Raw genomic sequence first — 13,946 nt, forward strand, 5'->3', positions numbered from 1 at the left:
CCTGGTCAGTCTGTCATGGAAAGAGCAGGTCTTTGTTTTGTATACTCCGTGTAGTCTGCCCCACTCATTGTGTGTGAGTGTGTGTCAGAGGATGCTGGTGGTAGGGGCTATAGGAGGACAGGCTAATTTGTAATGGCTGTAATGAAATACATGGAATGGTATCAAACATATGGAAACTACATTTGACTCCATTCCAGCCATTACAATGAGGCCGTCGTCCTATAGCTCTTCCCACCAACCTCCTCTGGTGCGTGTTTGACAGTCTGTGTAGTATGAACATATATAGAAGTATAATCTTCCTCCTTGTGATTTGCATACAGGTGAATCTCACCTTCAAGTTCTTGATTCCCAGAGTGTCGTATATCTTTGTACTGTCTTTATAGAGCTACAGTACCCCAGCCTCTCTCTCTCTGGGTAGCCCTGATATACATCCCAACCCAACAGGAGTCTGTCTGCATCTCCCTCTCTATTTAGTTATTTATTTGAAAGGGAGCCTGTTGACAGAGTTACAGCCCCTATTCTGACAGATGGGTATTATATCCGCCACCTTATCATACTCAGTGGCTGGCTTTAATGTTTTATTTCACCTTGTGTGAACAACGTCTTGTCATAGGAAACCATGTGCGTGTGTGCATGTGGTGTGTCTTGGGGCCGAAAATGTGAGACAATTCTTCACAATGAAGCCTAATGAGAGCAGTGCATTTCACAATGGTTGTGACACATTACAAGCCGTACACCATTGGCTGCGACATGTCTGAAGTGTTGTTTTAGCATTGTGCATTATGCTACTACTGACAAGTGATTATTTAGTAGTTGATGGTGAGTTGATGGTGATTATTTAAGTAGTTAAAAATAGCGTGTGTCCACATTCCAGTGCAGCTCTCCACAGGGCTCACATTGTTATCTCTGTGAAACCCAACCTGAGAGCTCAGAATGACGGAGATACATCTACAGCCTCGGTTCCTACTGTAGTTGTGTGTGTGTGTGTCAGTTGGGCCACCAGTCGTTAGCTAGGGTCACCAGCTGTGTGAGGTGGTGGTTGACAAACACATACACACACATGTGGACATACAGTGCATTCAGACCCCTTGACTTTTTTCATTTGTTGACCCCTTTTTCTCCCTGATTTCATGGTATACAATTGGTAGTTAGTCTTGTCTTATCACTGCAACTCCTGTACGGACTCGGGAGAGGCGAAGGTCGAGAGCCGTGCGTCCTCCAAAACACAACCCAGCTGAGCCGCACTGCTTCTTGACACAATGCCCACTTAACTTGGAAGCCAGCTACACCAATGTGTCGGAAGAAACACAGTACACCTGGCAACCGTGTCAGCGTGCATTGCTCCCGGCCCGCCACAGGAGTCGCTAGTGCGCGATGGGACAAGGACATCCCTGTCAAACCCCCCCTAACCCGGCCGACACTGGGCCAATTGTGAGCCGCCCTATGGGTTTCCCTGTCATGGCCAGCTGCGACAGAGCTTGGACTCAAACCCAGAATCTCTAGTGGCACAGCCTTAGACCACTGCACCACTCGGGAGGCCCTAGACCCCTTGACTTTTCTCACATTTTGTTACATTAAAGCCTTATTCTAAAATGGATGAAATCGTTTTTTTCCCCTCATCAATCTACACACAATACCCCATAAAAATTTGTTTTGAATTTTTGCAAATTTATGAAAGAAAAAAACACATTTACGTAAGTATTCATACCCTTTACTCAGTTCTTTGTTGAAGAACATTTGGCAGCAATTACAGCCTCGAGTCTTCTTGGGTATGATGCTACAAGCTTGGCACACCTGTATTTGCTCTGTCAGGTTGGATGGGGAGTGTCTCTGCACAGCTATTGTCAGGTCTCCCCAGAGATGTTCGATCATGTTCAGGTCTGTGCTCTGGCTGGGCCACTCAAGGACATTGAGACTTGTCCTGAAGCCACTCCTGCGTGGTCTTGGCTGTGTGCTTAGGTTTATTGTCCTGTTGGAAGGTGAACCTTCGGCCCAATCGGAGGTCCTCAGCTCTCTGGAGCAGGTTTTCATCAAGGATCTCTGTACATCGTTCATCTTTCCCTCGATCCTGACAAGTCTTCCAGTCCCTGCCTCTGAAAAACACAGCATGATGCTGCCACCACCATGCTTCGCCGTAGGGATGGTGCCAGGTGTCAATATTGGTTTCATCAGACCAGAGAATCTTGTTTCTCATGGTCTGAGAGTCCTTTAGGTGCAAACTTCAAACGGGCTGTCATGTGCCTTTTTACTGAGGAGTGGCTTCCGTCTGGCCACTCTACCATAATGGCCTGATTGGTGGAGTGCTGCAGAGATGGTTGTCCTTTTGAAAGGTTCTCTCATCTCCACACAGGAACTCTGGAGCTCTGTCAGAGTGACCATCGGGTTCTTGGTCACCTACCTGTCCAAGGCCCTTCTCCTCCGATTGCTCAGTTTGGCCGGCTCTAGGAAGTGTCTTGGTTTTTCCAAACGTGTTCCATTTTAAGAATGACTGTGTTCTTGGGGACCTTAAATGCTGCAGAAGTTTTTTGGTACCCTTCCCCAGATCTGTACCTCGACACAATCCATCTACTTACAAACACTCTGACCTTACATGGGCCTTTACATGACCTTGCACTGTTCCCTAAGACAGGACTGTGTGTGTGGGATCTGTCATTCTGTATTTTAATTGGGCTACAATATCTGTCATTGTTTCCTAGGATTAATATCATATTTTATTTTTCCTTCTCTCCCTCCATCTCTCTCTCTGCAGGTCAGTGGCTGTGTTGACTGAGTGTATGAGGAATAAGGTGTTGGCTAAGTTTTTCCGGGAGCGTCAGGAATCTCTGAGACACTCCCTGCCTCTGGGCTCCTACCTGCTCAAGCCAGTGCAGAGGATCCTCAAGTACCACCTACTGCTGCACGTCAGTAATACACCTAAACACACACACACCACACACACACACACACACACACACACACACACACACACACACTGACATCACACTAGCAAAACCCCACATAAGCCTAACACTCAGACCACAAAGAACTGTGTGTACTGTAATATACTGTATGTAAAGTTAGCCACCAGTCTATTTTTGAACAAGCTAACCCTACTGCCAAGAAATACCGGGCCAACATAGCTGGCTACTGCAGAAACAGATGGTACCCAGTCTAACGTACAGCTATCCGTGTACATTACCCACTCTAACACTGGGTGTGTTTTCTGTCCCCTGTAGGAGATAGCCAACCACCTGGAGAAGGACACAGAGACATATGAGGTGGTGCAGGAGGCCATAGACACCATGCAGAGAGTGGCCTGGCACATCAACGACATGAAGAGGAAACATGAACACGCCGTCAGGCTGCAAGTAAGACTACACTTGCAAATGAACATGCTCTCACACATAAACACATGCACATAGGCACACATGCTCACACATACCTGCTTATGCAGTCAGGATTTTTACTATAGTCTGGTCATGGCAATAGACTTATGTAGAGCAGGTACAAACACACACACACACACACCTGTCATGTTACAGGTTGGTGAACACACACACACACACATGTTATAAGTTGGTCAACACACACACACCTGTCATGTTACAAGTTGGTCAACACACACATTTATTCTGCTCCAACAAAGTACATTTGGAAAAGTCTGCATCTTAGTGGTTTGAATTAGACTGTGACATTAGTGGCTGTCCACATATCCTCCCATTGTTTCACTAGCTTTCACCAGTCTTGTCTGCTTCCCAAATGGCATGCTATTCCCTACATAGTGCACTACTTTAAAACAAATAATTAAAGCCCTATGGGCCGTGGTCAAAAGTAGTGCACTATAGAGGGAATAGTGTTCCATTTGAGACGTAGACTCCGTCTGTCTCCGCTAGGTTATGCAAGACATTGTTTTCCAGGGCTAATGATGGCCTTGCATAACACAGCCGGCAGATAAAAGAGAAAGTAGCTTTATTCAGTGGGGAGGAGGATGATCAGATGAGTGAAGGAATGTGTGTGGAAGTATTTACTTAGGATCTGAGGAAGAGTGCTTAGCTGACCTGTCTAATTCTCTGTCCTTTTTTGTCTCGCTCCTCTCCTTTCTCTGTTCTTTTCTTCCTCTCTTCTCTCCTCTCACCTGTTTCTCTTAACTCATTCTCATCCTATTCCTCTCTTTCCCACTCTCCCACCTCTCCTCCTCCGCTCTCTTTCCCACTCTCCCACCTCTCCTCCGCCGCTCTCTTTCCCACTCTCTCCTCCTCCTCTTTCCCACTCTCTCCTCCTCCTCTTTCCCACTCTCCACCTCTCCTCCTCTGCTCTCTTTCCCACCTCTCCTCCGCCGCTCTCTTTCCCTCTCGCTCTCTCCTCCTCCTCTCTTTCCCTCTCGCTCTCTCCTCCTCCTCTTTCCCTCTCGCTCTCTCCTCCTCCTCTTTCCCTCTCGCTCTCTCCTCCTCCTCTTTCCCACTCTCTCCTCCTCCTCTTTCCCACTCTCTCCTCCTCCTCTTTCCCACTCTCTCCTCCTCCTATTTCCCACTCTCTCCTCCTCCTCTTTCCCACTCTCTCCTCCTCCTCTTTCCCACTCTCCACCTCTCCTCCGCCGCTCTCTCTCCACCTCTCCTCCGCCGCTCTCTTTCCCTCTCGCTCTCTCCTCCTCCTCTTTCCCACTCTCCACCGCTCCTCCGCTGCTCTCTTACCTCACCTTCTCACTTACTCTTCCCCCTGTCCTCCTCACTCACTCACTCACTCACTCACTCACTCACTCACTCACTCACTCACTCACTCCCACTCACTCACTCACTCCCACTCACTCACTCCCACTCACTCACTCCCACTCACTCACTCCCACTCACTCACTCACTCCCACTCACTCACTCACTCCCACTCACTCACTCACGCCCACTCACTCCCACTCACTCCCACTCACTCACTCACGCCCACTCACTCCCACTCACTCACTCACTCACTCCCACTCACTCACTCTCACTCACTCTCTCTCTCACTCCTCTCACTCCCTCTCCTCTTCCCTCCCCCTCTCTCAGGAGATCCAGAGTCTGCTGACCAACTGGAAAGGGCCTGATCTGATTGGCTACGGTGAGCTGGTTCTGGAGGGGACATTCCGTCTGCAGCGGGCCAAGAACGAGCGCACACTCTTTCTGTTCGACAAACTGCTGCTGGTCACCAAGAAACGCGAGGAGGCCTTCACCTACAAAGCCCACATCCTGGTCAGTCACAACACTAATGCTAAAACATTTGACAGAAAATACCTCTCAAAACTTCCTAAGGTATAGCAGTCTTTATACTTCTAACCCAAAGTGAGACTAACCATAATACTAACCATGTCTCCGTCATTATAGTGTTGCAACCTGATGTTGGTGGAAATCATTCCGAAGGAGCCACTCAGCTTCAGTGTGTTCCACTACAAGAACCCCAAACTACAGCACACCGTACTGGTAAAGTAAAACTACACCCCACAAACCAAAATGACTGCATATTCAACAGTCAATTTTACAGCATAGAGTAAAAGTAGCCTGTGCTATCCCACCTGTTCTTTGCCAAGCCCACCACTCCTACGTGCCCAGACATGTTGAATTGTTAATGGTGAATGAGAAGGGCTGCTTGTTTCTCAACATAAGTGTTTTGGAAGGGACTTCAAACACCACCATAATGTGTTTTATGTAACAACACATAAAATAGTTGAAGGGCATATCCCATTGTTGTTATGGGTTTGTCATAGTCATCTTATACTTCATTTAAAGCTAGAATCCTTAATTGAAACATTTTCTCCCCGCTCCTGTTTTGCTAAAAAGCTAAGGGATGGGAGTAACAGCTTAACTTCTGTCCCCTCGCCGGGCTTGAACCAGGGACCCTCTGCACACATCAACAACTGACACCCACGAAGCATTGTTACCCATCGCGCCACAAACGCCACGTTCCTTGCAGAGCAAGGGGAACAACTACTTCAAGGTCTCAGAGCGAGTGACGTCACCAATTGAAACACTATTAGCGCGCACCACCGCTAACTAGCTAGCCATTTCACATCGGTTACACTCACCCCCCTTTTCCGCAGCAACCAGTGATCCGGGTAAACAGCATCAATGTAACAGCTTAACTTCCGTCCCCTCGCCCCGACCCGGGCTCGAACCAGGGACCCTCTGTACACATCAACAACTGACACCCACGAAGCATCGTTACCCATCACGCCACAAAAGCTGAGGGGAACAACTACTTCAAGGTCTCAGAGCGAGTGACGTCACCAATTGAAACGCTATTAGCGCGCACCCCGCTAACTAGCTAGCCATTTCACATTTGTTACATAGGCCTGGAGAAATTTAACCACTCTCAAATTCATAGACAGAGCTATGGATGCAAGGACTGACCATCCTTTATATCAAATTAATAGTTTTAACCGTGTTTGGAGGCTATACAGTGTTTTGTTTACATTTGTTGTTTACAAACATTGGAATAAAATAAGCTTATATATTGTGTTCTAATGGGGTCCGACTGTTGAACTAAGCTTATGAGGCATTTAGAAGTTATATATCTATTTATTCTTGAAGAATATATCGTTCATTTATAAGTACCAAAATGAATGTAGCAACTAAGGATTCAAAATTTAAAGTCTAGTTTAATGTCTCTCTCCTTCTATCCTCTCTGTTGTCCTGTGTTCCGCCCCCAGGCCAAGTCTCAGCAGGACAAACGCATGTGGATCCTACACCTGAAGAGACTCATACTTGAAAACCACCCGGCTAAAATCCCAGCCAAGGTGAGACACGGAGCAAGCAATGTGTGTCCTCACTAATGACATTAACACAACCTTGAGTGGGAGGTGGAATGGTCTCACTCGCCCTCTTTCATTTTCGATCACCCCTCTCGCTCGGTCTTCCCTTCCTTCTCTCCACCTCTCCTTAGCTCTGGTTAAAATGGAAAATTATGCTTTTGTCTGGGGGAAATCCTTGAGAGGGTTCATAGTAATTACATGAAAGGGATCTCGTTAAACTTGATGCTTGTAAAGTAGTCCGCTTCTGTTGGAAAAGACTACTGTCTAGCGCCATCTAGTGTAAGGTAGCCCCATATCTTCTACTTCAATTATTTATTTATAAAAAATGTGACCTTTATTTAACGAGGCAAGTCAGTTACGAACAAATTCTTATTTTCAATGACGGCCTAGGAACAGTGGGTTAACTGCCTGTTCAGGAGCAGAACGACAGATTTGTACCTTGTCAGCTCGGGGATATGAACTTGCAACCTTCCGGTTACTAGTCCAACGCTCTTGCTGAATTCTGTAATATGGCGCTCACTTTAGTGTTTTTTTCCCATCTGTTTTTTTAGGCCAAGCAGGCCATTTTGGAGATGGATGTTATGCGTAAGTATCCATTTGATATTGGTTGAAGCCTCTTGTGAATATTGTCAGATCATTATTTGGGTGCTTAATAACATTCCCTCTCTCCTCTGTCCTCTCCAGACCACCCAGGGTTCCACTACAGTCCTGACGGGGACAAGAGGAGCCCCCACACCAAGGAGGGCTCCACCCCTCGACGGGTCCGCAGGAAGTCAGGTGAGAAACAGGAGGGACAGGAACAAGGTACTGTAAATGATCAGTGCTGATGCCAATGGACTGGGCCAGTTTCTCTGACTCTGTGACATGTCCTGTCTGTCTCTCCTCAGAGCCTCTGTCCAAGTTACTGAAGAACGCTAAACATGGTGTCAAGGAAGATGGCTCAAAGGTCAGCTTAAACCCACATTAGTAATTTATGGATGGTGACACAATGCTACAGTTACACAAAGAAACAGTGTTATATCCATATAGATCCTATTAAATGAAAAGAGGGGCTATGTCATGAACAATCAAAAGTTCCAGAATGGTATGATAATGGGTGCTGTTGTGGGCAAGGAGAAATTCTTGTCTTAACATGCTGTCTAGACCGGCGCACGCATGTTGATTTTTTTCCATCCATATCAGACGTGATCAGGACATGCATGTTGAAATATCAAAATGAACTCTGAACCAACTATATTCATTTATTAACTGTATTAACTTGCTGTTGCTAGCTAATTTGTCCTGGGATATAAACACTGTTGTTATTTTACCTGAAATGCACAAGGTTCTTTTACTCCGACAATTAATCCACAGATAAAAGGGTAAACCTAGTTAGTTTCTAGTAAACTCTCTCCTCCTCCAGTCTTCTTCGTCTTCTTGTTCTTCTTTGGACTTTATATGGTGGTTAGCAACCAAATTTAAGGTGCATTACCACCACCAACTGGACTGGAGTGTGGACCTCAGTTCATCTTTCAATCACCCACATGGGTATACAGTATACTCCTAAAAACCAATGAGGAGATGGGAGAGGCGGGACTTGCAGCGCGTCAAGCGTCACAAATAAAACCACGTTCTATTTTAGCGCCTGGCTACGCAGACACTGGAGAGCAGTTTGGATGCAATGATTAAATAACATGTACATTTATTTAGCAACGCGACGCGAGCGGTGTGTTCAGCATGTGATATCAAACATAACACAATTATTGTAAACCTAAAATATTGTCGTATAATTATAAATAGTTTATACTGGTTTTATATACATTTATGTATAAATAGTCTCTAAAATATATGTAAACATACTGTAAATGTGTGTTTTTATGGAAAGCTATTTTTGTGATTTACAACTTGTCTAAGTCCTATCATCAACAGATTTCAGCCAGTGAATGGGTGTGGATTGACTGCGTTGTTTGTATGGAATGTTGGCATATTGGCAGTTACTTTGAAACAGTTATGGAATCATTCAACTTAAACTGGTTGGCTAGCTTGCTAACAAACATACAGTGCAGATAATCTTAAAATTCATTGTTTTACGCTATATCTTATCACAGCACTGGCTGACCATGGTTGACCAGCTCCCTTACCAAAATGGCTGAACTTTTATATCTGTCATAAGAAGGTTCATGTCCATTTTAGTATTATCATTCCTAATTCTATGATTATATCACCATTTTAGAGTAACATTTTCAGATAGTTTAGGTGTTATTTGCAACGGTTGCTACACTCCTCAATCAAGCACACATTTAACACTCTCTGGCTTATCACCTCTGTAGCGGATGAGTCTGGGTGCCACCCTGCTCTCCCCCGTGTCCCAGCTGGCTCTGGGCACTATTGGTCGTAGCCGCAGCCTGGTCAACCAATCACAGGAGTCCCTGGACCCTGGCGACCATTTTGACCATAGCGACAGGGAGGACGGGGAGGAGCCACACCAGCAGGATGCCGACGATGAGGACGACAGTGGCCTGGTGAGTCTCTCCTACCTACCCACAATGCATCAGTTTGACCTTTGAACATCTTTCTCCTCATTCAAGTTTATCAGATTTGCCTGATTTGATTTTGATCCTTAGCCCCTTGCTCTAGCCTCTTTGCAGGTAAGAAGGGATTAGATAGGTAAAGGCATGTCAACTACACAATTTTCTAACTGTGTGCAGGGTGGGGGAAAGAGACTGCGAGTCCCAGAGAAGTCTAGCAGGAAGAAGTTGAACCAACAGGCGTCTATGGACAGCAGCATCGACCAATGGAAGACCTTCAACATGAGCGCCTCAGACCTACAGGTGACTGACCCTAACAGTGTGATGTCAATGACTAGTAGGAATAGTTGTGTACAGGACTTAACGCAAATTGAAAAAAAGTAATCGCTAGTACATCGGCATTTGCACATATACAAAATAATGTAATTTCCCCTCCCTCCATCTCTCCATCTCTCCAGAGGGCTAACAAATCTCTTCAGGGAGGTCACCACCCTCCTCTCCTCAGGACGCCCCGTGTGACAGAGGAACCTCCGGACACCCATGTCCCCTCCATGCTGGTCCCAGGGGGTGATCCCCAGACGGTGGGGAACATCTGGGCGGACCACCGTGTCCGCAGAGCCATGTTCCCTACGCGTCAGCGCACCATGAACCCTGACGAGGAGGACGAGGACATCTACCAGATGTTTGTCCCCACCGAGCCCGGCGGGCAAGAACCAGAACCACTTCCTGTTAGGTTAGAGGTCACATCGTCTCCCAGCAAGACCCAGGGACGACCCTGCAGCTGGCACATGGAGCAGGTTCCCACGGTGCAGATAGACCCCCCATCCACCGGAGACAGCAGAGTGCTGCGGAGAGCCAGCAGCGTGGGGGAGAAACAGACTGGCGGCCGACACAGCCCCCCTGGTCAGGATGATGACCAGGAAGGGATGATCCACACCGAATCGTCCAGCAACGACATTTCGGGATCGTCGTCGACCGAGCAGCTGATGATAGACGACATAGAGAACATTTACGACAACATCAGCTATGAGGACCTGAAGAACATGGGGCTGATCAGGAGGGAGCAGGAGGGTCGTGGGGCCCAAAGAGAGGCCCCTAGAGACACACAGTGCCCTGGGGCTCTAAACACAGGGGTCACTGGGAGTATTACAGAGCCTCTTATGGAGCCAGACTGCTTGTCTGACAGTAATCACTCCTCCACCGCCCTGGACGGGGTGCCATTTGGGACGTGTGCCCTGAAGATCGGGGAGGAGGAGAACATTTATGATACTATCTGCTTTAGGCAGCCCCCAACCAAGGGTGACAGGGATGGGGACAGACCTGCACAGGAGAGGGACAGCTTGTTGCCGTCTGCCTCTGAGCCTTACCTGACGGGCTGTGAGAGCCTGGGGGGCTTCGTGTCCGAGGACAGCCTACATTTTGGGGAGGACGAGAGGACGGAGGATAACTCCCATCCAGTCCACGGCACCTCCGAACCGGACTACTACTCCTCATCCGCCTCGGAAACGTTCTCCCAACGTTCCCACACCGGTGACCGGATGTCGGAGCAGGTGGACGAGATCTGGAACGATTTGGAAAACTACATCAAGAAGAACGAGAAGAACGCGGACCGCCTTCCCGCCGCGTTTCCCGTGAGTGCCAGTGAGGCCCCCAAGACCTCGTCGGTCAAGAGCAACCCCAAAAAGAACAGCTCCCAAAAACATAGATCCCCTACCAAGAGCCCCCCAGCCCACAATCCCAACCCCCCCACTGTGACCCCCCCTCACCAATTCACCATCCCCATCCTCAACTTCCCAGAGCTGCTCAGAGAGGCTACCTTTGAAGATGAAGATCATTACCCCTCTCCCCTCACTCCCCCGTCCCTCCCCCTCCCTGCCATCCCAGACCCTGCCCCTTCCGGGACAGTCAAGACCATCCGTAACAGACTGGCCCGCCTCAGCAGTGGCAGCTTCCGTCTGGAAGATGATGATGAGCTGGGGGATCTGCCCCAACGGGACCACAGCCAAAGGGACCCCTCCATCAGGGACCTCCACAGCCTGTTCCCTGGAGAGCTGGCTGGGCTGGGGGGACTGGACTCCCCCCTGGCCTCCTCTTCTCTTCTTCCAGGGGACTCAGTGGACAGCTTCTCCCAGGAGCTCATGGACAAGACCAAGAACCGTGTGTTCTTGATGGCTCGCCAATACAGCCAGAAGATCAAGAAGGCCAACCAGCTGCTCCGCATGAAGAGCATGGACCCCGGCGACATGGGGTCAGGAGGACGCAACAGGGAGGAGAAGAAGCAGCAGAAAGACCTGGAGAAGAAGCAGAAAGACCTGGCAGCCATTTTGGAGGATAAGAAGCAAGGCGGCGCTGCCATAGGTAACAAACATAATCAGTAGTTGCTTATACAGTCATGATATGTACAGCTAACTACAGTCAGGTCAATAATTATTGGCACCCTTGATAAAGATGAGCAAAAAAGACGATATATAATTAATACAAATACTGAGCTATACTGCATGCAAAATGTAAATAAAAAATTAATTATTTTATAGTAACAATTGCTCAGATAAATAGATTTTGTTTAACAAGTAATAAAAACAATGTAAAAAAAGATAGGGGTGTAAAGGATTGGCAGCCTGTTTCCAGTACTCCCTCCCCTCGCCAAGATAACGACTGAAACATTTTCTACACAGAAAATGTTATGAAAATTATGAGATTGAAGAACACATTGGGAGGGATCTTAGACCATTGTTCCATACAGAATATTTCCAGATCTTTGATATTTATTATTATTATTTTAATTTTTGTATATATTTTTAACCTTTATTTAACTAGGTAAGTCAGTTAAGAACAAATTCTTATTTACAATGACGGCCTACCAGAAGGCAAAAGGCCTCCTGTGGGGACGGGGGCTGGGATTAAAATAAATAAATACAATATAAATATAGGACACAACACACATCACAACAAGAGAGACACTACATAATGAGAGACCTAAGACGACAACATAGCAACACATGACAACACAGCATGGTAGCAACACAACATGGCAACAACATGGTAGCAACATAACATGGTAGCAGCACAAAACATGGTACAAACATTATTGGGCATAGACAACAGCACAAAGGGCAAGAAGGTAGAGACAACAATACATCACGCGAAGCAGCCACAACTGTCAGTAAGAGTGTCCATGATTGAGTCTTTGAATGAAGAGATTGAGATAAAAACTGTCCGGTTTGCGTGTTTGTTGCAGCTCGTTCCAGTCGCTAGCTGCAGCGAACTGAAAAGAGGAGCGACGCAGGGATGTGTGCGCTTTGGGGACCTTCAACAGAATTTGACTGGTTGAACTGGTGTTGTATGTGGAGGATGAGGGCTGCAGTAGGTATCTCAGATAGGGGGAGGGAGGCCTAAGAGGGTTTTATAAATAAGTATCAACCAGTAGGTCTTGCAACAGGTATATAGAGATGACCAGTTTACAGAGGAGTATAGAGTGCAGTGATGTGTCCTATAAGGACCATTGGTGATGGCCGAATGGTAAAGAACATCTAGCCGCTCGAGAGCACCCTTACCTGCCGATCTATAAATTACGTAATCTAGCATGGGTAAAATGGTCATCTGAATCAGGGTTAGTCTGGCAGCTGGGGTGAAAGAGGAGTGATTACGACAGAGGAAACCAAGTCTAGATTTAACTTCAGCCTGCAGCTTTGATATGTGCTGAGAGAAGGACAACATACCGTCTAGCCATACTCCCAAGTACTTGTATGAGGTGACTACCTCGAGCTCTAAACCAAGGTGTACGACCCGCGGGTAGTTAGTCTTGTCCCATCACTGCAACTCCCGTACGGACTTGGGAGAGGCAAAGATTGAGAGCCGTGCGTCCCCCGAAACATGACCCAGCCAAACCACACTGCTTCTTGACACAATGCCCGCTTAACCCGGAAGCCAGCCGCACCAATGTGTCGGAGGAAACACCGTACACCTGGCGACCATGTCAGCATGCATGCGCCCGGCCCGCCACAGGAGTCACTAGAGCGCGAGGAAATCTCAGCCTGCCAAACCCTCTCCTAACCCGGACAACGCTGGGCCAATTGTGCCCCGCCTCATGGGTCTCCCAATCACGGCCAGCTGTGCCACAGTCTGGGATCGAACCCGGGTCTGTAGTGACACCTCAAGCACTGCGATGCAGTGCCTTAGACTGCTGCGCCACTCCGGAAGCCTCTGCAAATTGATTTTAACAAACAATTGGTCCCCCATAAAATGTGTCCCTCCATTGAATTTCAAAATCCCAATATGGCCCTCAAGCCAAAAAAATTGACCACCCCTGCTCTAAAGTCTCAGAGGTAGTAATCACACCTGTGTCAAGAGGGGCATTCTTCTTACCAAAGAGAAAGCTAGTTGGACACTAAGAAAGCTTTGTTGTAGAGCGTTTAACACAAAATCCAGGGACGGGCCAGCTATAATATAAGACTGTATCATCACTGTATCATCTTCATATAAATGGATTAATGGTTGAGAGAGCTTCCTACAGCCTGAGCTATGTTGTTAATGTAAATTGAGAAGAGCATGGGGCCTAGGAGCCTTTGGGTACTCCCTTGGTGACAGGCAGTGGCTGAGACAGCAGATATTATGACTTTTTACACTGCACTCTGAGAGAGGTCGTTAGCAAACCAGGCCTTAGACCCCTCAGAGACACCAATACT

General features: G+C 47.4%; 1 protein-coding gene across 2 annotated transcripts in view; it reads left to right on the forward strand.

Annotated features, from left to right (window-relative positions):
• The window catches only part of LOC139407277 (pleckstrin homology domain-containing family G member 1), a 93,497-nt gene that overhangs the window by 72,937 nt on the left and 6,614 nt on the right, over positions 1–13,946 (forward strand). For both annotated transcript variants that reach the window (XM_071150917.1, XM_071150916.1), the window contains exons 6-16: positions 2,750–2,900; positions 3,216–3,347; positions 5,016–5,198; positions 5,331–5,426; positions 6,653–6,739; positions 7,306–7,339; positions 7,439–7,531; positions 7,642–7,700; positions 9,064–9,255; positions 9,442–9,564; positions 9,720–11,619. In XM_071150917.1, coding sequence (XP_071007018.1) covers positions 2,750–2,900; positions 3,216–3,347; positions 5,016–5,198; positions 5,331–5,426; positions 6,653–6,739; positions 7,306–7,339; positions 7,439–7,531; positions 7,642–7,700; positions 9,064–9,255; positions 9,442–9,564; positions 9,720–11,619 — 3,050 coding nt within the window. The remainder of the gene's footprint in view (positions 1–2,749; positions 2,901–3,215; positions 3,348–5,015; positions 5,199–5,330; positions 5,427–6,652; positions 6,740–7,305; positions 7,340–7,438; positions 7,532–7,641; positions 7,701–9,063; positions 9,256–9,441; positions 9,565–9,719; positions 11,620–13,946) is intronic.

This window comes from Oncorhynchus clarkii, chromosome 4, assembly GCF_045791955.1.
Source record: "Oncorhynchus clarkii lewisi isolate Uvic-CL-2024 chromosome 4, UVic_Ocla_1.0, whole genome shotgun sequence".
In the NCBI taxonomy this organism is placed as follows: domain Eukaryota; kingdom Metazoa; phylum Chordata; class Actinopteri; order Salmoniformes; family Salmonidae; genus Oncorhynchus; species Oncorhynchus clarkii.